This window comes from Podarcis bocagei, assembly GCF_964188305.1.
Source record: "Podarcis bocagei genome assembly, chromosome: 17".
Classification (NCBI taxonomy): Eukaryota; Metazoa; Chordata; class Lepidosauria; order Squamata; family Lacertidae; genus Podarcis; species Podarcis bocagei.
The window spans coordinates 7,491,199-7,518,419 of NC_138143.1; the positions used below are offsets into that span (position 1 = coordinate 7,491,199).

Below are 27,221 nucleotides of genomic sequence, written 5' to 3' on the forward strand. Positions count from 1 at the left end.
CCACATGACCCGGAAGCTGTACGCCGGCTCCCTCGGCCAATAAAGCGAGATGAGCACCACAACCCCAGAGTCGGCCATGACTGGACCTAATGGTCAGGGGTCCCTTTACCTTTATCTTTATGTTCTCTACAGGTAACTTTCTCTCTGAATTGCAGTGCCTTCAATGCTATGGAGTTGTTCGTAATGGAAGCTGTTATTGTTCTGTCTGATTTTCATAGGAGAGCTGCCTGCTGAACTATCAGCTCTCATTAGTACATTCTAAATCTCTGGACTGAGTGAGAAAGCAGAGCCCAGTTTGCATCACAAGGGAGGCCCCATGGGAGCCAGGAGTGGCACAACAGTGGAGGGACTTGGTTCCTTGATTGCTCTCTAAGGGAGAAGCAGGGCATCAGAGAACCTGTTTACCTCCACATTCATCTACTTGTGGCTCCAGCTCCAAAGCATTCTGCAAATATTGTCACATTGAGCCGCAACAGAAAAGTCAAGGAGAGTTGCCCACATTCTCAGTGAGTAAAATGAAAGAATGCTTAGCATTGCTATCACGCTTCTGCATATCCAAAGTACTTTGTGTGCTCTTATATTGTCGTAAATCATAGAATCATAGAATCTTAGAGTTGGAAGGGACCCCAAGGGACATCTAGTCCAACCCCCCGCAATGCAGGAATCTCAGCTAAAGCATCCATGACAGATGGCCATCCAAGCTCTGCTTTAAAACCTGCAGTGAAGGATTCTTAGTTGAGATCTCTTTTCTTGTAACTTGGTCATGGATTCAGGTCCTACCCTCCGGAGCAGGAAAAAAGAAGCTTGCTCCATCTTCTGTGTGACAATATTTGAAGATGGCTATCATACCCCCTCTCAGTCCCCTCTTTTCCAGGCTAAACGTACCCCACTCCTTCAACAGTTCCTCATAAGGCTTGGTTTCCAGACCCTTGATCAGCTTGGTTGCCCTCCTCTGCACACATTCCAGCTTGTCAAGATCCTTCTTAAATTGTGACACCCAGAACTGGACCCAGAACTCCCAGTGGTCTGACCAACTGGTACTATTACTTCTCTTGATCTGGACTCTGGGCTCCTGTTGATGCAGTCTAGAATAGCGTTAGCTTTTTTTTGCTGCTGCAACACACTGTTGGCTCATTACAACAACCCTATAAGGTAGGCATGATGAGTAGGCTAACAAATTTATTGTTGTTTTTGTTCTTCTTCTTCTTCACCGTACAGCAGATGAGAGCCCTGAGGTTTGGAGTGTAGTGGGCTTGCAGAGGGATACCTAGTGAGTTCATGGCAGAGGAGAGATTTGACTGATTTGTAGCTTAGTCTCTAAACAACCGGAAGATATTAAGAATGTGTGGGTGCTCTCCCTTAGGCTTTCCAGATGATCGTGAAATGTACCTTCCTTCAACCCTATTCATTATGACCATGCTAACTTGTATTGATGGGAGTTATAGTCCAAAACATCTGAAGGGGACCAGGTTGGGGAAACTGGATTTAGGATAGTTTGTGACACTTTGAGAATGTGTTTCCGCCAGCTGTGCCCCCTCCTTTTCTTGATCACTAGGAGGCTCCTCCAAACCCACCCTTCTTGCCTGGCCAGCTGTACCAAGGTAACGTCCAACTTGGTGCCCTAACCTTAAATGAACTTTCTGGGTAAAGAGCTTCTGCACACCACAAACCTTCCAAAGGAATAACCACACCCAATACTAATTGGAAACAGGCAACAGCAGATTTTGCCAGCATGAGTCTCTGCTTCGCTCAGCTTTGTGTTTCCAGCATGTGCCCTCCATAATAATTTTGGGGGGCCTGTGGGGAATATTTGCAAACTGGAGGAACTGTACACCAGCACACGCAGCAAACTATTCTGCTGGCTGCTGCCTCCTAATTTTGGGAGGCGGGTAGGGTCACCCCACCCACAGATGCAACATTGCGATCCTTGCGCTCCATCCTCACATGCCTACAAACTTCTCAGGGGAACGTCTCACAAGCTACCTCGCAGTGGTGTTTTTATAAAGGTGTGTGCATCCCAAGCAAACCAGGCCGATGAGGCCAGGATGCGGCCCTTGAGTATAATGACCATATAAAGCCAAGTGGGAATGCTATTTAGCCGATAACATGGGCAACAACAAAAAGCCCACATTGATCCCGAAGGGGCATGTGGGGGATTGTGTAATGTCCCTACATTACGTGTGTGGTTTTATTTAATTTTTTTAATATAATTTTCATTTATATATATTACAACAATTATTCAATCATAATTTTAATATTTCAAACTCCGACATCCCTCCCTCCCTTTCTGTGGTTCTTTACATTTCTTTTCACCTTCCTGCATACTCCAAATGATCGCAACATATTCTTTTATATATCCATTCCCATATATATCCCGTATATATTAAAAACTTCCCTAAACAGGATTGCCTTCAGATGTCTTCTAAAAGTCAGATAGTTGTTTATTTCCTTGACAGCGTCTCCCTGCTGTCCCCGGAGTGGTGGGGCAGGCAGCGGGGAGAAGCGCTCTTCTCCCCGCCGTCAGCCTCCAAACCACTTCAGGAGACAGCGGGATGGCGGCGTTCCACCTCCCTCTGTCCCCCGACCTTGTGGGGCTGGCGCTGGGGCTCTCCTGAAGCCTGGAGAGCGAGAGGGGTCGGTGCGCACCAACCCCTCTCGCTCTCCAGGCTTCAGTGAAAGCCTGCATTCGCCCCATAAGACGCACCCACATTTCCCCTTCATTTTTGGAGGGGGGAAAGTGCGTCTTATAGGGCGAAAAATACGGTAGGTCAAAATAGCAGCAGTAGTGCACAGAGACCTAAAACCCCAAAGAAAAATGAATCAAGCCACTCAGAGCCTTGGAGAAATATTGTGTTTTGATTAAGCCCATCAGTGATGTCTTTGTCATGAGCGTTTCCAGGGGGAAGGAGTGTCACTGTTGGCACAACTATGACTTAAGAAAGCCCTGTTCAGTCCAGAGTCGCCATGCATCAGGTGACATTTCCCAGTGGTGGAAGAGGAAGAGCCCCGTCAGCTAATCCGACTGTTGGGGCTGACAGTCCATCAAGTACCTAGTTTGGGCCTTGTTCAGGGGGTTTTTAATAACAGACCTATAGTTTAGAAAGGGACGCGGGAGGAGCTGTGGGTTAAACCACTGAGCCTAGGGCTTGCCGATCAGAAGGTTGGTGGTTCGAATCCCCGCGATGGGGTGAGCTCCCGTTGCTCGGTCCCTGCTCCTGCCAACCTAGCAGTTCGAAAGTATGTCAAAGTGCAAGTAGATAAATAGGTACCGCTCTGGCGGGAAGGTAAACGGCATTTGCGTGAGCTGCTCTGGTTTGCCAGAAGTGGCTTAGTCTTGCTGTCCACATGACCCGGAAGCTGTCTGCGGACAAACGTCGGCTCCCTCGGCCAGTAAAGCGAGATGAGCGCCACAACCCCAGAGTCATCCGCGGCTGGACCTAAAGGTCAGGGGTACCTTTACCTTTACCTTTAGCCAGTTTAGATCCTGCAAAATAGGTGTTATATGTCATCACACTGAAGCAGCAGGCAATCTGGTAGCAGCATCTTTTCCTAGATCATCTTCAAGGGTAGCCCACATTGAGTGCATTGCAGTAATCAAGGCGGGAGGTGAATAGAGGTTTTTTTTAAAATAAATAAATAAATTTTCAGACACAAAAGAATGAAAAAATTATTTCCCAAGTCAGTGTTGGCCATGGCTGAGGTGTGAAACCCACATGTCCTCAGCACCAGAAGAGAAAAATGCAATGTCTCCTGGGTGTGATGTGTGCCTTGCACACTTCTGTACAGTGTAGTGTCAGAAAATGCTTCCTCAGTATCATCCACCTGGTAACCTGTTGTCATTGGTGTGACACTTGCTTGCCAGTGTAAGTTATTGCCCTTTTCCCCTCATCTGTCTGTGCACTGATAAGGCCCCCATCACCTTCTTTGCTCTTAGTTGACATGGTGTCTCCTTAGTCTTATCTGCTTCCATTTCCTCCCCTGTGGGAATGACGTAGGCAGCTCTTGGCATCTGCGCCTTAGCACTCTCCGAGAGGAATTTCTGACTTAAGTCGGCAACAAAAGCACGTACTCACAACAGCCGTGTGTGTGTGTTTCAGCAGAAATCCCTTGCGCAGTGTGTCTCCTCCGTTTGCTGCCAAAAGGTTAAAGCAAACAGTTCGAAACAGAAGAAAAGTGCTCTATGGTTATATGGAGATTGGCATGAAATAAGAGTGTCTGTGGAATTTTTAATTTAAATTAAAAAACAAAAACCAGTTCTGTTCTTGGGTGGAATGAAATTGGGCTAGTACCAGAGGTTGCCATTGCTGGGCACTTGCTAAGGTGCCCACTCCACCGGGGGGGGGGGGCTGAGCAACAGCCTCTGCTTCTGTTGCCCCATTCCTCTTGGGCACCAGTACAAACTGAGTCCAAAGGAAGAGAGCAAATTGGCACTGGCAACAGCAGCATGAAAGAGGTGAGCCCCTGTGGGGAGGGTTTCTACTGAGGGCACCTTGCCCAAGACGCTCCCCCCCCCCCCCCCGCTGCCAAAAATAAAACCCAACCCCTGGAGCTATCACTGGAATGAGGCACACATTCTTTCTCACCCTTCTGCTTGCACTGTGCCAGTTTGTCACACTCTGTGCAAAGCTCTTCCGTTCTCCAAGGAAAATCCAAACAGAATGAATGCCAGGCAAGTCATACAAAAAGGCTTGCTTCAATTAGGAACCTCTTATCTGCCCATGAGTCAGACAGACGTTTAAAGCGTCAGACTGCATTCCTAGAACTCCTTACCCTTTGAAGACAATCTAAAATCCCCAGGCTCAGTTCGCATCTGTGCACCTCTTCTTCCTGCACTTCGGTTCCTTTGTGAAATTAGGGTTAAATTTCTTATCAGCGTGACTGCAATGGGAAGCAGGGAATTCCACCCATTAGTGTCCCATGCCTGCAGCCGATTGCTTTAAATGTATACACTCTACCTTCTTTGGCTTGATCATCTCTCAGCCCAGGGAGAGACCCAAATCCACTTATGCAGATTGTTGCATAATGTGTTTTGGTCTTGCAGGTCACCTCCGCCCGGCCACAGCCCCACCTCCGTTGAGCAGAGGCAGGGCATGCTAGAGATGCTCACAGTGGATTATACTAAGATGGATGGGGGGGATATTTTCAATTTTAAACCACTCATTAATTTCATGAAATGCTACTTGGTTCTTTGAAACGTGCTTGTCCTCCACTGTTTGAATTTGATGGAAACTATATTGGAGGCTTTATGCTTGGATTGTTGACTGTTAGCTTGAATCGGTACCTTTGCCCAATATGGAAGGCATGGGGTTTCCTCCCTCTCTAGGGTTGCATAGCAATCCTGAGGAAGCCAACATATCAACCTTCTGAGGTGCTCTCTCTGTAAGAGAATAGAGGCCTCCTAGTGGCTGCCCAGCTGCTTACAACTGATCCACTCCACCGAAAAAGCTCAGCTGGAGGAGAGCACATGATGATCCAGGCCTGTTTGATTGCAAGCACTGAACTGAGGGACATGTTTAAAGCTGCTGTAATTCTAGGTTAGTTTCGTGGTTCTTTCTATGATTTCTTAGCATGGTTTTTGTTGGAGCAAGGAATATATGTCAGAAGTGAATCCAATTGGACTTTCACATCAAGTTTATAGCACCACAGCTGCATGTTCCTTACATTTTTAAGCATCCTTTGTTTTTAGGAGTCAAGACACACACATATCCATTACGTCTTTTCCAGTATTTTATATTCAGGAATTTGCTGGTTTCCATTGGCATACATAGCCCCTGGTTCAGAATACCTTTAGATCCCCACAACAATATTTTTGTCTAAAGGCCTGAAGAGGTTACTGGGGTGCATATAATCTGGGTTCCAGTCTCCCTAGCAGCTTCTGAGATATTGCATGGGATCCTGAGCAGCAGGTTGTATGGTGAATTTGCATTGCACTGGCAAAATCCCTAAGGACTGAACCTAGCTGATCGTCCTCAAAATAGGAAGCCCTTGGTAGGGTTAGAGAATACTGCAAACACTTTACAAAGGAAAAGCAAATTGAAATTAGCAGGTTGCAGTGAGGACAGAGCAGAAAGGTAGAAATTCCAGTAGCTAGAAAACATGGCCTGGAAATGCCAGAATAGGGATCCCTGGATGCCACAATTCAAGTTTGGGACAAGAACTCTTTGGTAAGAGAACCCAAGCAGAGATTTAAAATTACATGCAGCAAGGTAAAGCATGGAAATATATCCTGTTGGACCTTTAAAATATGCCCTTCTAAGTTCCTTTAAAGTTCCCCTCTTCTTCTAGAATAGAAAAAGGCCACACATCTGGTAAGTTAAAAATGGTTTACTTACAAACTCTCCAAAGGTCAGAGTCATGTGCTTTTCCATGCATTAGTCAGAAAAGTTGCACGGGCAGTAAAACTTGGCTTAGTTACAAAGTGATGAAAGTTCCAAAATTATTGATAGAAGAACTTAAGAGTGCTTGAGCTTCTGTGGTAGACAGTGGGGGGACAGTCTTGATTACCTAGTCCCAAGGTGAGCTAAGCCTGGGTCTTAACCCCTTTATGCAGTAATGAGACTTAAGCATGTTGGTTATATGAGGCTGGTTATCCCACAATTCTCACAGAAGAAAGTTAACCCTTTCTGTCCTATTTCTGACATGAACATTAACAGGGGGAATTATGTGGAAGCTTGTCTTTAATAAAGCTCTGCTCTGGATAAATGTTAGTGGATTCAGTGGTCCAGATAGGTGACTTTAAACTCTGGACTTAATGGTCTTATTTTGGGAGGGTGAAAGATAGTAATGTTACTTTACTTACTCCAACATGGAGTAACCTGGGTTTGCCGTGCCTGGGAATCCTCCTCATTTTGCTGATTGGGAGCTGGGACCTCTGCCCAAAGTCCTGCCCTGTTCATGCCGCGTAGTGAATTATAGGAGGGTATAGGAGGGCCACAGGGTATCACAGTCAGCAGAATTTACCAATCATTATCCATGATGAAAGTAAGGCAGGCAGCTGTCACTAATGGGACGCAATCCTCTGGGAGCTTCTGCCTGTTGTTTTGGATTTCCCACTGACCACAGGCACCAAAATATCCCTGCAAGCTGAGGAGGAAGCTGCTGCTCAGACCTGCTAGAGGAAGAGGCAGCCGGGAGCTCTTTCCATAGCACTTTAAAGCAGATGAGCTTTGTGATTGTTTTTGTACTGCGGCTGGGTTCTTTTTTTCCCTTACACCATTCTCTCTCTCTCCACATGTGTGAAAAAGACCTGACAACCTGATGGTCATCGTGCTTTGGTACTATAGACAAACACTTGGCAACTGTCGGGCTTGTTGCATATTTCTGTTGCATCTGTACAGGTGTCCTAGTAGTTATATGGAAGCCTGACTGTACAGCGACTGCAGAAGTCAATGCACAGTACAAAAAGAAAAACAACATCTGAATAAGATCTCTCTATGCGACTGAATATGCATTTTATATGAAAAGGTAAAGGTAAAGGACCCCTGACAGTTAAGTCCAGTCCCAAACGACTTTGGGATTGCAATGCTCATCTCGCTCTATAGGCCGAGGGAGCTGACATTTGTCCACAGACAGTTTTTCCAGGTCATGTGGCCAGCATGACTAAGCCGCTTCTGACGAAACCAGAGCAGCGCATGGAAACGCCATTTGCTTTCCCACTGAAGCGGTACCTATTTATCTACTTGCACTTTGACGTGATTTTGAATTGCTAGGTTGGCAGGAGCTGGGACTGAACAACGGGAGCTCATCCCATTGCGGAGATTCGAACCACCAACCTTCCGATCAGCAAGCCCAAGGCTCAGTGGTTTACACCACAGCGCCACATGCCTAATTCTGCCTTGATCTTGCCTGTGAAATAACACTTCACGCATGCACACGTTTGACGTTCTTGCTTGCTTCCGCATGGCATGTGATTGTCCATGCCAAGGGATGCATTAAGACTGGAGCAGCTAACGTGGGGCCTGCCAGATGTTGCTGTACTACAGATTTCATGATACCAAACCATTGGCCATCTGGCTGTGGCTGATGGGACTTGGAGTCCAACGATTCTATGTTCACATGTTGGTCCCATATGCTATTATTTTTATTATAATAATTATATTTGGGCTATTCCCCCACCCTACCTTTTAAGGTCCACCCTCACAATGTGGCTTACAAATTAAAATGTTGCGACAATACAATATGCAACAAACGAATTCTCCCCCCCCCCCAGATTTTTTAATTCATCTTTATTGATTTAAAATATCATCTTACATATACATTACAAATAATTACAGCAAAATTAAACACAAAAATATAAAAGGGAAAAGATAAAGAAAATAAAAATAAAGAAGAGTTAACAATAAGAGATGAACATTGGCTATAACATCCTGTTAAATAAGTTCATAAGACAATTCATAAGATATAATTCTTGTGTTCTTACCTTCCTTCAGTGACCACAGCGCAGAATGTGCACCTCCTTTTCTTGTTTTTATCCTCATAATAAAGATCTGCATGAAAGATAGGCAAAGCTGAGATTGGCTGAGCCAAGGTCTCAAATGTGGGACAGCGAATGCTGACCACAAGCAAGCTGAATAGATTCACCGTGTAAGAATAATGCAATGGTAAACCCCGCAAGGATTGGGCATGTTGCTGCTGTTCATTCTCCCTTTCCTTTGGATTTGAGTTCTTCTGTTACTGACATGCACCTATCAAATTTGTCTTGTGCACTGTCCATAGCAGAAGGAGGAACTATTTGAAAGTAAGCTTACCACTTGATGGATCTGAAATACCCTCCCCCACCTGCTGCAGCCTGACGGGGCTCTTGATTTTTCGGCTTTCTTTGTTTTCTTCCATTTTCTAGGACCCTTCTGAATTTGCATGTATTGAAATAAGGCACTGCGGTCAAGCAAGCAGTGAATTTCAGGAGGAGTTCACATTTCCTTTGCCTCGGTAATGGATATCCAGTTGCAGAGACCCCTCTCTTTCTCGCTGTGTGTGTGTGTGTGTGTGTACACGTACCGGAAGAGCTGTTCTCTCATCTTTAACCAAAACCAAAACAGGCTGGAAGCACAATAAAGAGGAACTCCAACCCCTTCCCTTCTGGGAGGGTCTGATGGACCTGCTCTGTACCCTCTTGAACTTCTAGCTTCTCTTTGGTTGTGCTGGGGGAGACCCTGGCAGCCCTGCCTCCTCATGCCCCAGTCTCGGTTGCAGAGTGGTGAGTCAGCCCCTTACTACTCTGGGCTGCATTTCTCAACTTGATTGCACCAACATCCTCTGAAGCGACTCTGGGCGGGACGAGGGAAAGAGGCTGCTTGACTCCTGCAGGTATCTGGGTCAGGACAGCAGGAAACCCAGACCTCCTCCTCCCCAGCAACCGGGAGGGCGACCTGTGTCCACATGGCATGCACCATAAACTGCGTAACCACCACATCATGGCTTTGCCCAGCCTCCATGTATCCATCCGAAGGTTAGTTGGGCTGTGAGTTATGGCAGGGGGAAACTCCACTGGGCAATGAGTTTGCACTTGTTCGGTATGTGTGTTATGGTTGTTTTGTGCCTTCCTCTCTGGCCATTCTGCTGCTGCACTGCGCTGAGCTAAGCCATGGTTTGGTTTCGCGTGACATGTGAACCAGGCCAGTATCTCGTGTCTGTTGGTGGGTTGACCAATTCGGACTGGGAGGGCAGGGAGGGCAATAGACCTGTGTAATGGTATGCCAGAAAGAGCAACAGTGATTGAAGGACCTTGGAAAGCTTGGATATCAAGGAATTGGTGGATCAGAATTGATGAGAGGAAGTTCTTAGTTTTTGAGAGGGCTACAGGTTGGGATCAGGAGGCATTAGCAAACTTGTTTGGCCCTCCAGATGTTGTGGACTGCAGCTCCCATCAGCCCCAGCAAGCATGGCCAGTGATCAGCAGTTGTGGCTCAGCAACATCTGGAGGCCAAAGGTTCCTGCTGTGGCTGCAGGTGGCATTTTTGCATTGTGTCCTGGCCATGATCATTCCACAACAGCTTTCAAGTCACATGGGTTTCTCGCACTGGGCAGGATGAGGGTACTGTTTAACCTCTGCACAGTTATTTGCTAATGCAAACATCTCCAGTCACTTAAGGGGAGACAGTCCAAACCAGAGTTTCCCAAACTTGGGTCCCCAGCTGTTTTTGGACTACAGTTCCCATCATCCCTTGCCACTGATCCTGCTAGCTGGGGATGATGGGAGTCGTAGTCCAAAATCAGCTGGAGACCCAAGTTTGGGAAACCCTGGTCTAAACTGAATTGTAGTAGATTTAGTAGCTGAAGTACATGTAGAAAACAGTGGTGTACTGACCACTAGGGGGAGATACAATTAGTGATTAAGAAATGAGGAAGGAAGAGAGACAATCTGTCAAAGCTGTACTTGTTTATGCTGTGTGTTTGCTGAAAGGCCCAGTTTTTCATCAAGGAACTCAGAGTCCTGTACTGAGAAGTCTAAAATTCAGTAGCCTCAAAGCGAGGAAAGCGAGTCAATAAAACTGGTGCAGGTCTTGCCCTTGTAGAGGCATGCTCAGCTTCTGTTCCAAACCCAGTTTTTGAGGTTTCGCGAGTAAGGTTTGGGGCAAAACTAAGCTTTATGTGATAGTGAGAGAGGCACGGTAGGGCAGTGCAAATAGAGGTGACATGGGAAGGAGGTGGCCATATGGGAAATGGAAGCCATTGTATATGTGACTTGGAAGCAATGGCCTGCTTGCTTTGAAAAGTATATTTCCACTGAGGGCCAGCAACTTGCTTTTTAATTTTTATTAAAAAATAAGTAAGTAAAGATTCTAAGGATCTAAAACTAGGCTGACGTTGTGGCACTGCTTACTCATTCCACATGGGTGTAGCTGGGGGGGGCAATTCCCTCCCCCCATTAAGTAAATAAATAAAGATAACTAACTGACAAATCGCATCACAGATAGTTAGGTTCTTCCCCCCTCCCCAAAAAAGTCCTGTCCCCCCCAAAAAAAATCCGGGCTACACCCCTGTCACTCCATTAGATAAACAAAGTGGCCCAAAGAGGGAAATGAGGAATGCAATTGTTTTCACCTTTGTAGTGATCTCACTGCAAGTTTGGCTTGCACAGTGCTCTAAAAGGCTGTCAAGCTTATATCTGTCTTGCTTACATATAGCATTTGGGCATGGACTGCTCTTCCAGTGGAATTTACCCAAGGTGGCTTACAAGATATATAAAAAAGCATATTTATAGATATGAAACAATTGCCATATAAATGGCAAAACAGCCATGTCCAAATGAAACCAGTCTTTAACCACTCCTGTGTGAGTGCCTGGAGGCGGTTGGAGGATGGATGGCGGCAAACAGATTGAGATTGAATCCTGACAAGACAGAAGTACTGTTTCTGGGGGACAGGAGGCGGGCAGGTGTGGGGGATTCCCTGGTCCTGAATGGGGTAACCGTGCCCCTGAAGGACCAGGTGCGCAGCCTGGGAGTCATTTTGGACTCACAGCTGTCCATGGAGGCACAGGTTAAATCCGTGTCCAGGACAGCTGTGTACCAGCTCCATCTGGTACGTAGGCTGAGACCCTATCTGCCCGCGGACTGCCTCGCCAGAGTGGTGCATGCTCTGGTTATCTCCCGCTTGGACTACTGCAGTGCGCTCTACGTGGGGCTACCTTTGAAGGTGACCCGGAAACTACAACTAATCCAGAATGCAGCAGCCAGACTGGTGACTGGGAACGGCCGCCGAGACCATATAACACCGGTCTTGAAAGACCTACATTGGCTCCCAGTACGTTTCCGAGCACAATTCAAAGTGTTGGTGCTGACCTTTAAAGCCCTAAACGGCCTCGGTCCAGTATACCTGAAGGAGCGTCTTCACCTCCATCGTTCTACCCGGACACTGAGGTCCAGCACCGAGGGCCTTCTGGCGGTTCCCTCACTGCGAGAAGCCAAGTTACAGGGAACCAGGCAGAGGGCCTTCTCGGTAGTGGCGCCCTCCCTGTGGAACGCCCTCCCACCAGATGTCAAAGAGAACAACAACTACCAGACTTTTAGAAGACATCTGAAGGCAGCCCTGTTTAGGGAAGCTTTTAATGTTTGATGTATCATAGTATTTTAATATTCTTTTGGAAGCCGCCCAGAGTGGCTGGGGAAACCCAGCCAGATGGGCGGGGTATAAATAATAAATTATTATTATTATTATTATTATTATTATTATTATTATTATTATTATTATTATTATTATTATTTAAAGTGTTAACAGTCAGATGCTACGCATCAGCCCGTCCTGAGTGTTGCATAGTCTTGCAGCTACAGATGGAAGGACTTGTCAGTCTCATTTTTCGAATCTTAAATTCAATTCTCCACATTTCCGCAGAAATTTGTTTTTTTTAAAAAAAAACCAAACTCATAAAAATTCTTTAGCATTTTTGTATGAACTTCTCCTGATTTTTGCACTTTTGTTGGAGAACTGCATTGCAAAATTTGGATAAGTGCGACTTTCGAAGGGTAGCTGTGTTTTGGTTCACATTTTGTTTCAGAAAGTGAGAGTTTGATAAACTCATCTTTAAATGCCCACTGAATCACCCAGCCCTACTTGCAGCCTTGCTGTGAAGTTGCTTGGTGGGCTTCCATGGGGAGGCAGTTCTTTGAAACAGACACCACTGCCAAAAAGGCTCAGGCTGATCTTTCTCTATGGACAGAAGGAAGACTGAGCAGAGCATCTGGGCGCAGCCAAGTCTGGAAATTCCATAGCCCAAAAATGGAAAAGGAGCGAGGTCCCAACCAAAGAAGAATGGCAACTTAAGTTGACAGAATTTGCACACCTTGCAGACTTAGCATATAGAATAAGAGAACAAGAAGAACATACGTTTAGAGAAGACTGGAAAACATTTATTGAATATATGTGTACAGCTGAAAACATTGGCAGCATTAAGATAAAATCAACAGTGTAAATAAGTTATGATGGATGTAATAATGAATGGTATAGTTTCTGTAAAATATGCAGGGATTTATGATATGTAAAATGAACCACGAAAATAGAAGAATGGAAGTCGTTGATATTTTAAGGATGTAAAAATGCTTATTTTAAATTGTAAAACAGAAAATTTAATTAAAAATTATATACAAGTCTGGAAATTCTTTCCACCTTATAGTAGCAGAGATCGCCCTTTGGCAGCTGTGGGAGGTTGTGTGTCTTTTGCATATTTGCGTATCAAGCAGGCCATTTTCTGTTCTTCCTTGACATATTTCCTTTTCTCCTCCTGCAGTTTCGAGGTGGAGAATGGCCCGTCACCTGGGCGCAGCCCGCTGGACCCCCAGGCCAGCCCAGGTCTGGTGCTTCACCCCAGCTTTCCGCAGAGCCAGAGGCGTGAGTCCTTCCTGTACCGCTCGGACAGCGACTATGACATGTCTCCAAAGACCATGTCACGCAACTCATCCATCGCCAGTGAAGCGTGAGTTCTCCTCCGTTCTTGGAAGGGCTGTGTGCCCAAGAGCAAGCATATTCTCACCCTAAAGAGACAAACTGAAGAGGGACTGTGGCTTAGTGACAGAGCCCGTGCTTTGCATGCAGACAGACCCAGGCTCAGTCTCTTGGCATCTTCAGGTAGGGTTTACCTAATCAGAAACCTTGGAGAGCCACTGCCAGTCAGTGTAGACTGTACTGAACAGATAGATCGAAGGCAGCTTCTTATCTTCCTGCTCATAACCCTGTGTGGCAGCAGCATAGTTAGCAGCAGGGTCTCCAGGCAGGCCTGGGGGTGTCCCTTGTCTTGCTGATCTAGGTAGCCCAGTAGCCTGACCCTGTAGGTTCCAAGTTGTCACAGACCTGAGCGCAAGCGGGTACCTTTGCAGCAGAAGGGCTGAAAGCTCCCAGACATGTTGAACAGTAAAGGGCCCTTTGTCAGATGGAAGATTTGCCTGTTGCAGCACAGGGTCCCCCGGTCCTTCACCTCCAGGGTAATGACTTAACTGCTGAGCTGAAGATAGTGCAACCAAATCCTATCTGCATGCCTGTGCAAGATTTGTGACAGGTAGGATAAAAGAAACAAGAGCGGCCAAGTTTTAAACTACCCAGTTTTCTAAAATGGTGATGGGCTGGTAGTAATGTCCAGAATATAGATTGGAATCTCATTAATAAGCCTTTTGCTCCATCCTTATTAAAAGTACACGGCTTCCTCTACTCAGCAAAAAGATCCCTGAGGTTTGAAATTTCATTTGCTATACATTACCTAAGCCTTCTGCCAGGGAGAGTTTTGGAGTGTGGGGTTTGAGTTTTGCTGTGCTCTGTCATCCCTTCCCCACAAGTCATCTGTACTCGTGTTGTTTTTTATCCTTCACAGACATACTGAAGACCTGATAGTGACACCATTTGCCCAGGTATGTCCCAGGTCCCTGTGCATGCTTAGGTGAGAAAAGTCGGCTTGTCACAGTTGTGTGCTCTGAGAAATTCCTGCCACAATACCTTATTTAGGCTCCCCAAATCAATAAGTAGCTTAAGCTTTGAAGCTTTTTTTTTCAGGCTGAAGGTTAAGCAAAAACAAAACAAAAATAAAGCAGGGAGGGGTGATGCTCAACAATATATTTTTCGCCCCCCCCCTTTTTCTTGTTTATTTCTTTGTTTAACATTCAGCTGAATTCAGTGAATTCAGATTCTTGCATGCTGATTCGTACTTTGTATTTCATTGAGCTTTGTTATTTTCCTTAAAGTGTAAGAACATCCAATACTTTATTGTTACAATGATTAGCAGTGCTTCTTCTTTTTCAAGAAAAACAGGTGCTGGTACTCACCATGAGGTTTTTACAGTAAGTGTCACACTTTAAACATTTGGTGGGGAAAGGATGCCGGTACTACATATCATTGAGTACCCCCAGAAAAAAAAGGCACTGAGATTAGCACATATTTTCTTTCCCACACAAATACAGAAGCAGAGAATATGACTTTGTGGTGTAAGTGGGGCGGGATGTAAATTTTATTTTACCTACTTCTGAAAGCTTTTAAACATGCCAAAATACTGAGTTGCAAATACGCAGCCTAATATTGTGTGCCCCACCTGCTGCGTGCAGATGTTTAAGCCCTCATCTCTTCAACAGAGACCAAATCAAACCAGACACTGGGGCTGGGGTAGCGGATGCTATTCTCTCGATTTTGTATCTCTCTTTGGTCCACCTGTGGAGATGATAAATAGAAATAAAGCAGCAAGACCAAGTTTTCTTTGCTCCTTGTCATATTCGCTTATCTGCGATGCAAATAGTTTAAAAGAGTTCTTCATAATTTGAATAAATCCTTTTGCCTCGCTTCTCGGTACGAAGAGACATGCACCTTTCTGTTTGGGTACAGAAAGCACTTCCCTACCAGCCCACATTTTTAACTTCTGGTACTTCCTGGTGAGAGTCAGCCTCAGTTTTGTTCTTCATTCCACCTCCTCGTTGTTCTGGGGTCTTCTGCTGGCTGCACAGAGCAGCTTCATAGCCCTAACGTTCTCTGCCCATTGGCTTCCTATAGGTCCTGGCAAGCTTGAGGAGCGTACGTAATAATTTCTCCATCCTGGCAAATGTTCCTACACCAACATCCAACAAGTAAGTGTGTGCCAGTTCTGGGGTGTTCAAGAAACACCTAAATGTGACTCGTTTGCAATTTTAGTTCTCGTTTGGTGCACCAGGCCAGATGGCACTTCCTGTGCTCAGCTGGATCTTTTATCTTCCACCACCAACCTACTTCCAAAGACTGCGCCTGGTTTGCTCAGTCCCCTTGTGGAGGGACTACAGAAAAAGTGGGAAACGCTGTGTTGCATCCAAACATTACAGCTGACTGTACCCTGCACTGAGATTATGCATTGATAAAGGGCTAGTTAAAATACTTTAAATGAACTCTCCAGGTTCAGAGGCTGTGTTCCCCTGGAAGAGCTGGGACAGCAAAGTTTGGGAGGAGATGAGAACTACTTCCCACCAAGTCTGGTTTGGTGTTAAATCAGCTTCTGGATTTTCCTGGAGTTTTTAACTCTGAATTGCCTGAACCCCCAGGAATTCAAGTTTTATTTTGTGGTGGGGTATACCTTCTTGATGCTCCAGTCCAGCCCTTGTAGTTGATGCCCTTGTATTCCTTAAGAGCTGGAGCCTGAGCAGATGCTGTAATTCCACAAAAGTCTCTGTTTGTATTTCTTTTCCCTTGCCTGCCTCTCCTCCCTTCCTCCCAGAACTACTGTAGGGGTTTAACTAATGCCAGAGGCAAAGTCCAGAGTCACAGAGTGTAAAGCAAGAATGAAAGTCAGCCTCATTCAGACATGCACAGTGCATGCAAACCAACATAACTAAGCACATTCCATCTGCCCAGCTGCTAAGGGAACACCTACATTACCAGTGTATTTGTAGTCAGTTTTATGGCAATTGATTCTTCAGTTATTCTCCTGGTACAGCAGGCTAAGCTGTATCTTCCTTCTAGCAGGCTTGTCCCTCAGAGATCAACTGAGATCAGGTTGCTGCTCCTTTCACATCCCCACTTAAAACCACTCACATTTCCATCTCAGTGGGATGGGATGGATTTTGGGTCCTACAGTATCTCCCAAGTTCATTTGCTGCCTGCAAACTTGCAGAGGTGATGTCTCAAGTGGCCAGAGGGGTGGGGTGGAGGGACATGTGCCAGAAAGAGTGGTGGCTGAGCCTGATCATCTATCTTTTCTCTCTTCTGTCCCCCTTAGGAGGTCTCCCATGGGCAGCCAGCCAACTGTTTGCAGAGCCACGCTCTCAGGTAATGGGATGCCTAGTGTTTAGTACCAAGAGGGTTCTGGTTCTGGAGGAGCAAACAAGGGAACATACACAGAGTCAGCTTCATAGGCCTGGCCTAAAGTTTTGGGATCCATGAAAAGTTCATTGGATTCCTGCTCCCTCTCCAGGATCTGCAGCGTGCATGATGTATCGTATAAATCTCCCCTGAAAGGTCCACATTCAGTAAAGGGGGCTTTGTCTCCTGGGGGAAACAGGTAATTGGAGCCACTCTGTGCAGATGTGGCCTTTACTATGAGGCACAATGAGGTGGCCAACTCATGCATCTATCTCTGTGCAGTTGGGAGCCATGGAGCATTTCCCACCAGGAATCTTCTCTGCATGGCTTTGATGTTCATAAGAGCACAGCTCCTCTTAATTCAGTGGCGCTTGTTCAGGAGAGCTCCCAAAGTACCTGTGTCCTGTGTTAATTAGTTGGGAAGGAGGGAACCCTTTGGAATTTTTACCACAAGTGCCAGAATATCTTGGGTTGGCCAGAATCTCCCTGAGTGCAATGCAACCCTTGAAGGGAAAAGGAAAAGCAGCCCCGTGCCACATGGCTGCAAAAGCTGCCACTCTCAGGTGCTTGTTCCTGATGCTTCAGATCCATCAGTCACCCCTGACCTCTTGAGCATCAGCTTCCTCCTTGGCCCCAAAGGGAATGATCAGCCTGACTTGTCTTCCTCTATAAAAAGTTGCAACACCTGGCATTGCTGCTTGGGTTCTGAACTGTAAGAGGACCCCAGCACTCCTACATTGCTAAATCAAAGAGCATATTCTTGGCAAAGTCATGTTACCTAAAGCTATAATAACCCATTGCCCCAGCACTTATCCCCCTAATTCCTCCAGCTGTGGTGTGGGCTAAACAGCAGGATACTTAGAGCTTGGAATGACAAGAAAGGCTGACTGCAAAAGAATGAGTGTAGCATCTAATGGCCAAGACTGCATTAGCTTGGCCATGAACTTGTTCATGGTGGCTTTAGGTGAGTCCTGCTCTCAGCCTCAGGCCCTGCCTCATCAATGTTATCAGTATAATTGACTGGTTCTCTGTGCTTTTGGCCAGAAATTCATCTTGCAATCTGTGTGCCACCATTTGGTTTTTAACACCATCCAGGGTTTCAGTTAGCATTGACTGTGCATTTGGGGTGTTTCCCTCAAGTTTCTGGAGCTTCCACTTCTGCTACCTGGTAGCAGAAGGAACTGCAGTCAGCCTCTTGAACTTCACAGCATCATGTGACTCCCTTCTAGATGTCCAAAACCATATCCCCAGCTTTATATTCCTGCCTTGTATGTATGTGGCTCATCTACCTTTCCCCCCCTTTCCTTCAGCCCTGGTTCCTAGGTAAATTAGCTCATTCATAACATCACTTAGGTGGTCTTGTGCATACTTATACTTCCGCTAAGCTTCACATCTCTTTGGGAGCATGGTGAAGTGGGTGGAATGGGAAGCATGGTTTTCTTGAAATGGTTCCCGTGGCGCTTCTTTCTCCATCACAACCAGACTTGGCTGCAGTGCCACACGACTCGAGTTCCACAGGTCCCCTTTTCTTTAAACCAGGCCTGTTCCAGTTGTGACCCACTGCTGCTGCCTGCTTCGTGCTTCGCAACCCCACCCCAGCCCCATTTTCTGCAGTCCCAGGCAGGCAGTGAAAACAGAAAATCTATCAGGCCCCTGGTGAGCTCCGATAGATGACTGGCAGGTCATAGGTTTTGAGACCTTTGGGGCCTTCAGTTATTTAAAAGAATATAATAAGAAAGAAGAAAACCTCTCTGGGACTGTGCTGCTTGCCCTGAATATCCCAATATCCTATGCCTGCCCTCGATATCCCTTGGCAACGTGTTTCCTAAGCTGTCTGCAGGTGAGGCAAGAGGAACAGAACTGGCCAAGGGTGAACTTCATGCTTCTCCATCACTTAAACCTGACTGGCTGTTTTCTTATCCCACTTCTGTTGCAGAAGAAACATACCAGCAGATGGCCAAAGAGACCTTGGAAGAGCTAGACTGGTGCCTTGACCAGCTGGAGACCATTCAGACGTACCGCTCTGTTAGTGAGATGGCATCCAACAAGGTAGGGCTCAGAGCTTGCTTGGCCTGTTCTATGGCTGCCACCCTGGTTTCCAGAATGGTGCCAGCACCTCCCTTTGCTGCAGCGCGGAGTGCCATTGTTCTGTGTTTCCATTGGTCAGCCATGCCCACTTGCACAATAGTGGTGCAAGTGATGCCTTTTTCCCCTGTTGCTTTTGGTTGCTGCAACGCTTTAGGGGCCTGGCTGCCCTGGGGGCCAGGATCTGCATGCTCTCAGCCCTGCATCTTTATGGGATTGCATTTGGGAACAAAAAGGGCAAAACTCTTGGGTCAAATTGGCAGCCGCAGTTGATCTAGTTGAGCACAATTCATACTGCCTGGGGGCAGGTTAAGAGCCGGTCTGTCCCAGGAAATCCCCGTCCAGAAATTTCTCTGAGGACTATGAGATTTTTTTAAAGAAATCCACTGGAATAATTGTATTCTGCAGGCCAAATCAGACATGTGGCAAACACACACACACACACACACACACACACACACACACACACAACACCCCTACCTGTCTGGATCCTTAAATTGCAATGTAATAAATTTCAGTCTTATTTATTAAGATGTTCATATCTGTACTGTACAGGGCAGTGTATTAATGATAAACCTATAGCTGTGGATGGAGAGAGATGGAATCATACATTAGCAACTGTTGACATGCAAAAAGGTTTCTGCCTCTGGTTTGTGCATGGCTTAGTTCTTTGTTTTCTGGGCCACAAGAACTATTATGCTGCTCCTGCTGTTTGAGTCTTCGCTGAGTAGGGCAGATGTGGTTTTAAAGACTTGTTGCGAAGCGCTGCATCAAAGTGGGTTGCGAAGTGTCTCGTGGCCAGGAGACTCTCACTTGGGGGAGAGCTAAGGGGGCTTGCAGGGCAGAGAAATGCAAAGTGGAGAGCTGCTTCGCTGAGAAATTGACAGGTGCTGCTTTGCAGGATACGTCCTACAGGAGAAATGTGGTTGTTTCTAGATACAAATGGATTAATCCAGATGAGTGAGCTCATAGTCTGGTGTGTGTGTGTGTGTTTAGTTGTGTGTTTGCTTTATGTTTCGAGATAATTGGCCTGAGAATCCCCGCTTCAGTTGGTGTACTCTCCCTTTTATCTATACCTCGTATTGTCTTTTGTGAAATTCCAGATTATGTACACAGAATTCCCAGGGAGTCTCTCATCCAAGCATTGACCAATCCCAACTTTTTAGCTACAGCAAATCCACTATGTCATGCGCCTTTTATATATTCCCAAAGGTCTGTTCTCCCCAAGGCCCCACTCCCTTTCTCTTTGCCACTTCCTGTCTTAAGAAGTTTGTGCTTGCAATTGTACAATCTGGAATTAATTGTGAAAAGGGCTGAACCGGATGCCGAACACATGTGGGGTGTGAGAGATGGGGGACACAAGAACAGCATATATCTGTGTTTCTCTCCCCAACCCTACTGGATCTGCTAGCTCCTTAATGTGTGTGTGGGTGGGTGTTATAGCATTGGGGATTAGCATTAAAACCCTCTCCTGTATCATCACTTTCCCATCTTCAGAGCAGTCTCATTCATTCATACCTTCTTCCCTCATGGAGCCCCTCATCCAAGCAATGACTGGACCAAGGCCTGCTGAGGTTCTTCAAGTTGGTGATCTCATGTGCCTTCAGACTGTTGCCCTGGGACTGAAGTGTGCAGTCATGCAGTAATTAGCAAAATGAAAACCTTATGTGATCCTAGTAGCAGATCACTTGAGTCAGGTCTGGTTTGGCCCAAGAGTCCACAGTTTACCCTATTGTGCAGCAGGCTTCAGCATGGACTTCTGAAGAGTCGCCACTGACCAGACTAAGGGAGGAGGGTCTCCAGCTGGCTGCTTGACACAGAATTTCAGCTTTCCAGCAATGCTGCTTCTTTCGTAAGAGAAGGAGCTAGAGGAGCATTTGTGGTGTTGTTGCTGCCGCTTTGTTATTTAACTTCTAACTTTAAAACAAAAGTTAGAAGTTAAATAGGTTGACACAGAAGGTGCGTCCTGGAATCTTCTTGGGAGGAAAAGTTCCAGTCTTGGAACTGCAGGCTGGAGCTCCCTCCGCTGACTCTGAATACCAGCTGCTAGCCATCACAAGTGGGAAGAGTTGGAAGTCCTGCCTGCAGGCTTCCGAGCTGGCCAGCTACTATGAGAGAGGATACTGAACTAGATCCAGCAGCTTCTTGTATTCTTAACGAGAGAGTAGCAGTACACTCATGTCCTGTTTGTAGGCTAGACTAGATGGGTATTTGGCTTGATCCAGCAGGGCTCATCTTATAGCAGACATGTTCAATTGGTCGACCGCCATCAACAGGTAGATCCCCTGGTGATCCTGGTAGATCACGGGCTCCTTATCGATCGTGGGCTTAGAATAACTTCTGAATTAATTTTTTTTGCCCCCTCGCTCTGTCCCTCCGTCGTGTCTAGTGGCTGGAGTTTGCTGTTTTGCCGGAATTCGTTTTGCCGGAACGAATTAAGTACTTAACCTGAGGTACCACTGTAATGGTAACCTAACTTAATATGACTGTTGCAAGAACAACTGAGAGATGATGCGTGGCAAAACCTTCAAACGTTTCAAAAATGCACTATAAATGCAAAGTATTACAGTGGTACCTCAGGTTAAGTACTTAATTCGTTCCGGAGGTCTGTTCTTAACCTGAAACTGTTCTTAACCTGAAGCATCACTTTAGCTGATGGGGCCTCCTGCTGCCGCCGCGCAATTTCTGTTCTCATCCTGAAGCAAAGTGCTATTTCTGGGTTAGCAGAGTCTGTAACCTGAAGCGTATGTAACCCGAGGTACCACTGTATTATTACTTGCAAGTAATCATCCCAGCCTGTCATTTGAAGTGTCATCTTTGCTCAGGCAATGCTCCTCCTTATGTCCATTTAGGCACAGGTAACAACTCTTTGGAAAGTTCCCCATCACAGCTCCCATTTGTTTCAGTGTAGCTTGTGCGAGGAGTGTTTCAGGTGTGAGCTCCAAGAATCCCTCACAGTGTTGCACAGGCAGTGCCAATTCACAACCCCCCTGATCCCAGCATTCTTTTTGTGAAATTGCAGTGAATTCTAGGTGCCCCTCATGTATACCACGGTGCAATTGCTTGGGGCAGCAAAAATGTTTGGAATGGCCATGTCTCAGGAAGTAAACCTCTGTAGGTTCCACGTCCTTATTCTGCAGAGAGATGCATGCCTTTGCTTAAGTGAACCAGCATTTATTCTAGCTGGTAGGTTTATGTTGAAAATGGGTCACAGTCTGCTCACCTAGAAGAAGAAGAAGAGTTTGGATTTGATATCCCGCTTTATCACTACCCGAAGGAGTCTCAAAGCAGCTAACAATCTCCTTTCCCTTCCTCCCCCACAACAAACACTTTGTGAGGTGAGTGAGGCTGAGAGACTTCAGAGAAGTGTGACTAGCCCAAGGTCACCCAGCAGCTGCATGTGGAGGAGCGGAGAAGCGAACCCAGTTCACCAGATTACGAGTCTACCGCTCTTAACCACTACACCACCCTGGCTCTCACCTAAAGCTCTGGATACCTTATAAGAGATTGTTTTCCCCTGAAAAGAGCAAGGGAGAGAGCTAGCAAAGAGGGTGTTGAGGACTGGGTAACGTTCTGACCAGCCTTTTCTGAAAGGGGAGCAGGTTTGCCGCTCCTAGTTAAAGTGTACCTTCTGCCCACCTTATGGCAGTGGGTGTATGCAATCGTGTTTTGTATTCATGGCGCATGGCAGCGCCTCTGTGTAGGCTGAGTTGGGGTCTTCCCATCCTTGTGCTCAGATTGTCCTGCTCCAACAGCGAAAAGGAAGAGCAGAGCGCCCCTCTGAAGGGCCTCTTGTCCTGCCTCTGTGGGTTTTTTTATGTTGCCACGTCTGGAACGTGGAGCCCCAAGGGCAGGGTGCCCTCGAGTTGTGGGTAGCAGGAGGCCTAACGCTGAAAGCAAAGGCACTCAAACATAGCTCAGGTGTATGAACAGAAAAATTAGAATGCCCACCGCTAGTATTGGGGGTGACAGGGGGGTGCTTTTGGGATATGTGCATGCAAGCGGGAAGCAAGAACACATTCGCCCCTGCAGGTATTTCTTCTATCCCATAATAGCCCTCCAGGCAGTCTCCTGGTCCTGTACCAGCTTCACTTTCCCAGGTGTGTTTGCAAGGGAGGGACAGTGTTTCATGTACTTGGGATACCGTGGCAATTTCTTCCCTCCCAAACACACAAAAATGCCGGGACAGCTGCCTAGATATATAGGAAGCAAAATCAAGCCAGCAACTATTGAAGGCTAGAAGTCTGGTTGTCAGGAGGTTTTGACACACTTAACCAAAATAAATCTAGACGGTTGTGCGAATGCAAACATGACAGAGTGGAGAAGCTGATAAAACAGGCTGTTGCTGCGACTGAACCCGGTACTCTTAGCTTTCCCCTCCCTCCTCCCTCCTCCCATCCCCACCAGGGCAGTTTTCTTAAGTCCCTCACCTTTCTCAAAGCTACGAGTCATGAATGTCAGACTGAGGTGGCTACGGATCAGAATGAAAAAGCAGAATGGTGGGTCACTGGCGGCAGCTGGCTGGCCCCTTGCCCCCTGCTGAAGTTGGGCGGGGAGGGGGCAGAGTCCTGCTGCCCATCCCACTGTGAGCTGGAGCATCTTGCTGTTCAGTTTGCAGCCCCTGTCTGGGAACTGCAGCCAGGCAGCTCTCCAAGAGTCCATGTGTGTTCCTTTCTGCCTCGTTTCCTCCACCAGCAGAGCTGGGTTACCCGGTCACCTTCCATGAAGTCTTCCGCCAAGCCCGCCAGGCGTTCTCTGTTGCTGCTGCAAAGGAGCGGAGGCTAGAGCCGCAGAAGCTTTTCTCCTTCGAGGCCCAGAGCTCCGGAGCTTCCTCTCCCTTCCCCCTCGCCGGTCGGTCATTTGCCCGGTTTGTTTAGCCAGCTCTTTCTGAGGTGCTCCTTTGGTAACCACCTCCCCCCTTCCCCGCCTCTTCCCTCATTTCACTTCCACTCCCTCCCACCCCCCCAGCCGCCGCCTCTCTCTCATCGCCACCTGACATCATTTCCCATCTACCCAGTGCTGCAGTGAGAGAAGAGCGCGCACACACTTGCACACAAACGCCAAGCTGGGGATGCAGCTGAGGCTGAGCCGTGCAAGGAGGTACCGTCTCCGTGGTGACCGCTGCCCTCGCACCCGGGAGGAGATAATGAGGACGTGCCTCCTGCCAATGCAGCCCCTGCCTTGTTAACTGGGTGGCTGCCATGTGGTACCCAGAAGTGGCTGGGAATCTCCAGCCGGCTCCACCTGGAAGAGACCGTTCCTCTTTGCAGTGACTCCTCCTGCTGCCGTCTTCAGCCTCTCTCTTCTTCACAAGCGAGCGGCTGGACTTCTTTTTTTGCCTCTCCCTCCAGTGCACCGAAGAGAGGGGCTGTGTGTTTTGCTCGTAGCCGGAGCAGCAGCGTTGCACTGTGGGTATTTCCCTCCTCATCTGCAGTACAGCCAGAGACGGTGGGGTTTTCTCAGGCCTTGCCCATCTCCCCGGTCCACGGTCCCCTTGCGGGGGCATCAGTGAGGAGCAGCAGAGATGTGAGGGTCCTTGTGCAGGGCGGGTTGGCCAGCAAGAGCCATGCCAGGCCCCAACCCGCTCATGGAAGGAACAGCTCTGTGGGATTAACCCCTTCCTTTCCTACCAACACCAAGGAAAGGGGGCACCACAGATCAGCCGCTCACCTGGAAAGAGGGAAGACCACGTCGGTGGGTAACCCAGAGAGCCTCTGCCGCCCACTGGCGGAGAACGGAAGATGCCCTTAGTGGATTTTTTCTGTGAGACCTGTGCGAAACCATGGCTGGTTGGCTGGTGGGACCAGGTAATCTGGATATACATGGGGTGGGTGGGTGTGGAGGGATGAAATTGGGGGAAGTATGTGTTTTTGTGGGGGTGGGGGAGAGAACTTTGCGATGGACAGTATCTGACACCCCACCACCACACGGGCAACTGGGGTGGCTTGCTGAGGCAGGTTTGAGGGCGACCAAGAGACGTCCAGTAGCCAAAGCTTTGTTGCCTGCATGATGTTGCTAAGAGTAGCAGAAGAAATGCCTGGATGCTGCAAGGGTCCTAAGGCAGTGTGCATGCTGACAAGGTCAGAAATGGGCATGACTAGTTGGGAGTGCTGCTTGCAACAGCCCGGTCCTGGGAGCGTGGAGTACTGTGTCTGCCAAGAGATATTGGAGAAGGCCTGTGTCCTTCCTGCCTGCCTACAAAGTCAACATTAGGGCTGTCGCTACTTCTGCACTGTCCGTTCTCCCCGTGGCTAGAGAGATGTGCAGCCTTGGTAGACTGATGATCTGATTTTGTCAGCCTTGGAAGAGAGACCTGACATCATGTGTCTCCTGCCCTGTGTCTATATGTGTCGCATGGACCAGCTCAATGGAGCAGAGCATGGTCATCTACCTGAAGAACATCCCTGTCTCTGGAACTTGGGGTTTTGGGTGGTGCCTCCTTGTGAGTGTGTGGGTCTGTGGAACTGCAGGCACTTACGGGACTCTGTATCAGTTTTGTTTATTTCAGGTTATGCAGCTTTTTAGAAAGACTGCCTTGCCCTGCAGAATTGTGGATTTTCAGGACTGCGTGTCAAGTGTGCTTGTAGAGGTCACAAGGAATATTGGTGTGCATGGAAGCTGTTCGTTTCCCCTGGCTTGATTAACTTACTCAGTTTCACTGGATGTGAATTTCAGACAGTGTCTTTTCTTGCATTTGTGCCTTGGAAATAGAGTGTGTGCACTTTGCACAGGGACTTGTGTGTAGGTTCCGAGAGGTAGCCACTTACATGACGAAAGCTGTTGGTCTTTGGGGGTTGAATGTCATTGTGCTTTGTAGAGGTCACCCTAAGAATGGTGTTTGAGTCTAGGGAGGAGGCTATGTGGCTTTGAGCACCTGCACATGTACTCAGGGGAACCAAAGGTCATCAGTGGAATTGTGTGCTTTCATGGGATGTGACTATAAGCCTTGCTGGGATGGTGGTTCTGCATGAGAATGCAACGTGCCAGAAATCTGTATGCATGTGCATATGTGTAGACTTGGGTAGAAGTGTTTGCTAAACTGCTTTTCACATGTGTACCATTTTATGGGTGGTGGCAGAAAACACCACTTTGTTTCTCCTTGTAACACGTCACCTGATGTAGGTCAACTTCTTATTGGTTGGCCATTGGGCCCCTGAAGCTAAAAAGGGGACTTGCTCAAGCCACAGTTTGAATGCTAGCCCTCCAGACAACCCAGGAGCCAACACTGGCCCTCGCTGGGGCCTTTTTAATTCCCATTTTCCCTTGCTCTTGACACACTGCCTTTACATGGCAGCTGCTGCAGAAGGGAGGTAAGGTAGTGGAGAGCAAACAGAGCTTTGATGTAAACAAGCCTGCTGGGATATCTCAGTCCGTAGAGCATGAGACTCTTGATCTTAGAGTTGTGGGTTCTAGCTCCACGTTAGGCAAAAAGACCCCTTGCTTTGCAGGGAGTTGGACTAGATGACCCACAGGGTTCCCTTCCAACTTTACAGTTCTATGAAGCCAGTGTGGTAGGGAATGCTGTTAGAGTGGGCAGATCCCAATGCACAGATGAAGCGCCCATAGCCCTCCTGGTGTTGTTGGATTGCAATGTCACTGATGCAATGTTAGCAACTCAGGTATATAAACTAATTGCCAAATGGCACCTTAAAACTAGGTTACGGTCGCCACAACAGAATGTCTAGGTGCCTTTTTTTGGAGTGGATTTGTTGTTGTTGTTGTTGTTGTTGTTGTTGTTGTTGTTGTTGTTGTTGTTGTTGTTGTTGTTGCTATTCATTTCATTTCTATACCACTTCATATTTCAAAGAAAAAAAATCTCAAAAGTGGTTTACAATACATTAAAACAATCCAGAATAAAATAAATTCAAGCTTCAAAGAAAACATTTCTGATTCTTCCCTAAGTCACATCTTTATTTCCCCATATTTATTTACCTACTGAATTCATATAGCTGCCCCATAGCAGAACTCTAGGAAGCCAATGTGGTCTAGTGGTTAGAGTGTCGGACTATTAACTGAGAGATCAGGGTTCGAATCCCCACTCAGTCATGAAACTCACTGGGTGACCATGGACCAGTCACAGCCTCCCTCACAGGGTCATTGTAGGGATAAATTGAGGAAGAGGGGGAACCATATACTCCTCGAAGAAAAAGGTGGGATATAAATGCAATAAATATGCTCTTCTGCTTACCTGCTTAAGAAAGCTGGAGAGGCCAGCCAGATGGAGTTGTCAGTTGCCAATCTGGCAACCAGAGATCTGCATGTGGTCACAGTTGAACCTGTGCCAGTCACAAAATATGCCTGGCTAATTTCTAACACTGCTACTGGCCACAGGTTCCCTATCCCTGCCTAATTGGGCATCAGTTCTTGTCTGCTTCAGATGAATTGCTAATGGTGAATATC

General features: G+C 47.1%; 1 protein-coding gene across 6 annotated transcripts in view; it reads left to right on the forward strand.

The window, feature by feature from the left end:
• Positions 1 to 27,221, forward strand: part of PDE4A (phosphodiesterase 4A) — a 346,813-nt gene that overhangs the window by 264,349 nt on the left and 55,243 nt on the right. For 4 of the 6 annotated variants that reach the window (XM_081175709.1, XM_081175705.1, XM_081175706.1 and 1 more), the window contains 5 exons: positions 13,225 to 13,410; positions 14,299 to 14,335; positions 15,462 to 15,535; positions 16,654 to 16,703; positions 18,673 to 18,785. In XM_081175709.1, coding sequence (XP_081031835.1) covers positions 13,225 to 13,410; positions 14,299 to 14,335; positions 15,462 to 15,535; positions 16,654 to 16,703; positions 18,673 to 18,785 — 460 coding nt within the window. Of the gene's footprint in view, positions 1 to 9,398; positions 9,449 to 13,224; positions 13,411 to 14,298; positions 14,336 to 15,461; positions 15,536 to 16,653; positions 16,704 to 18,672; positions 18,786 to 24,225; positions 24,629 to 27,221 lie in introns of those variants that run through there. The other 2 variants (XM_081175708.1, XM_081175710.1) reach the window with 2 other exon arrangements.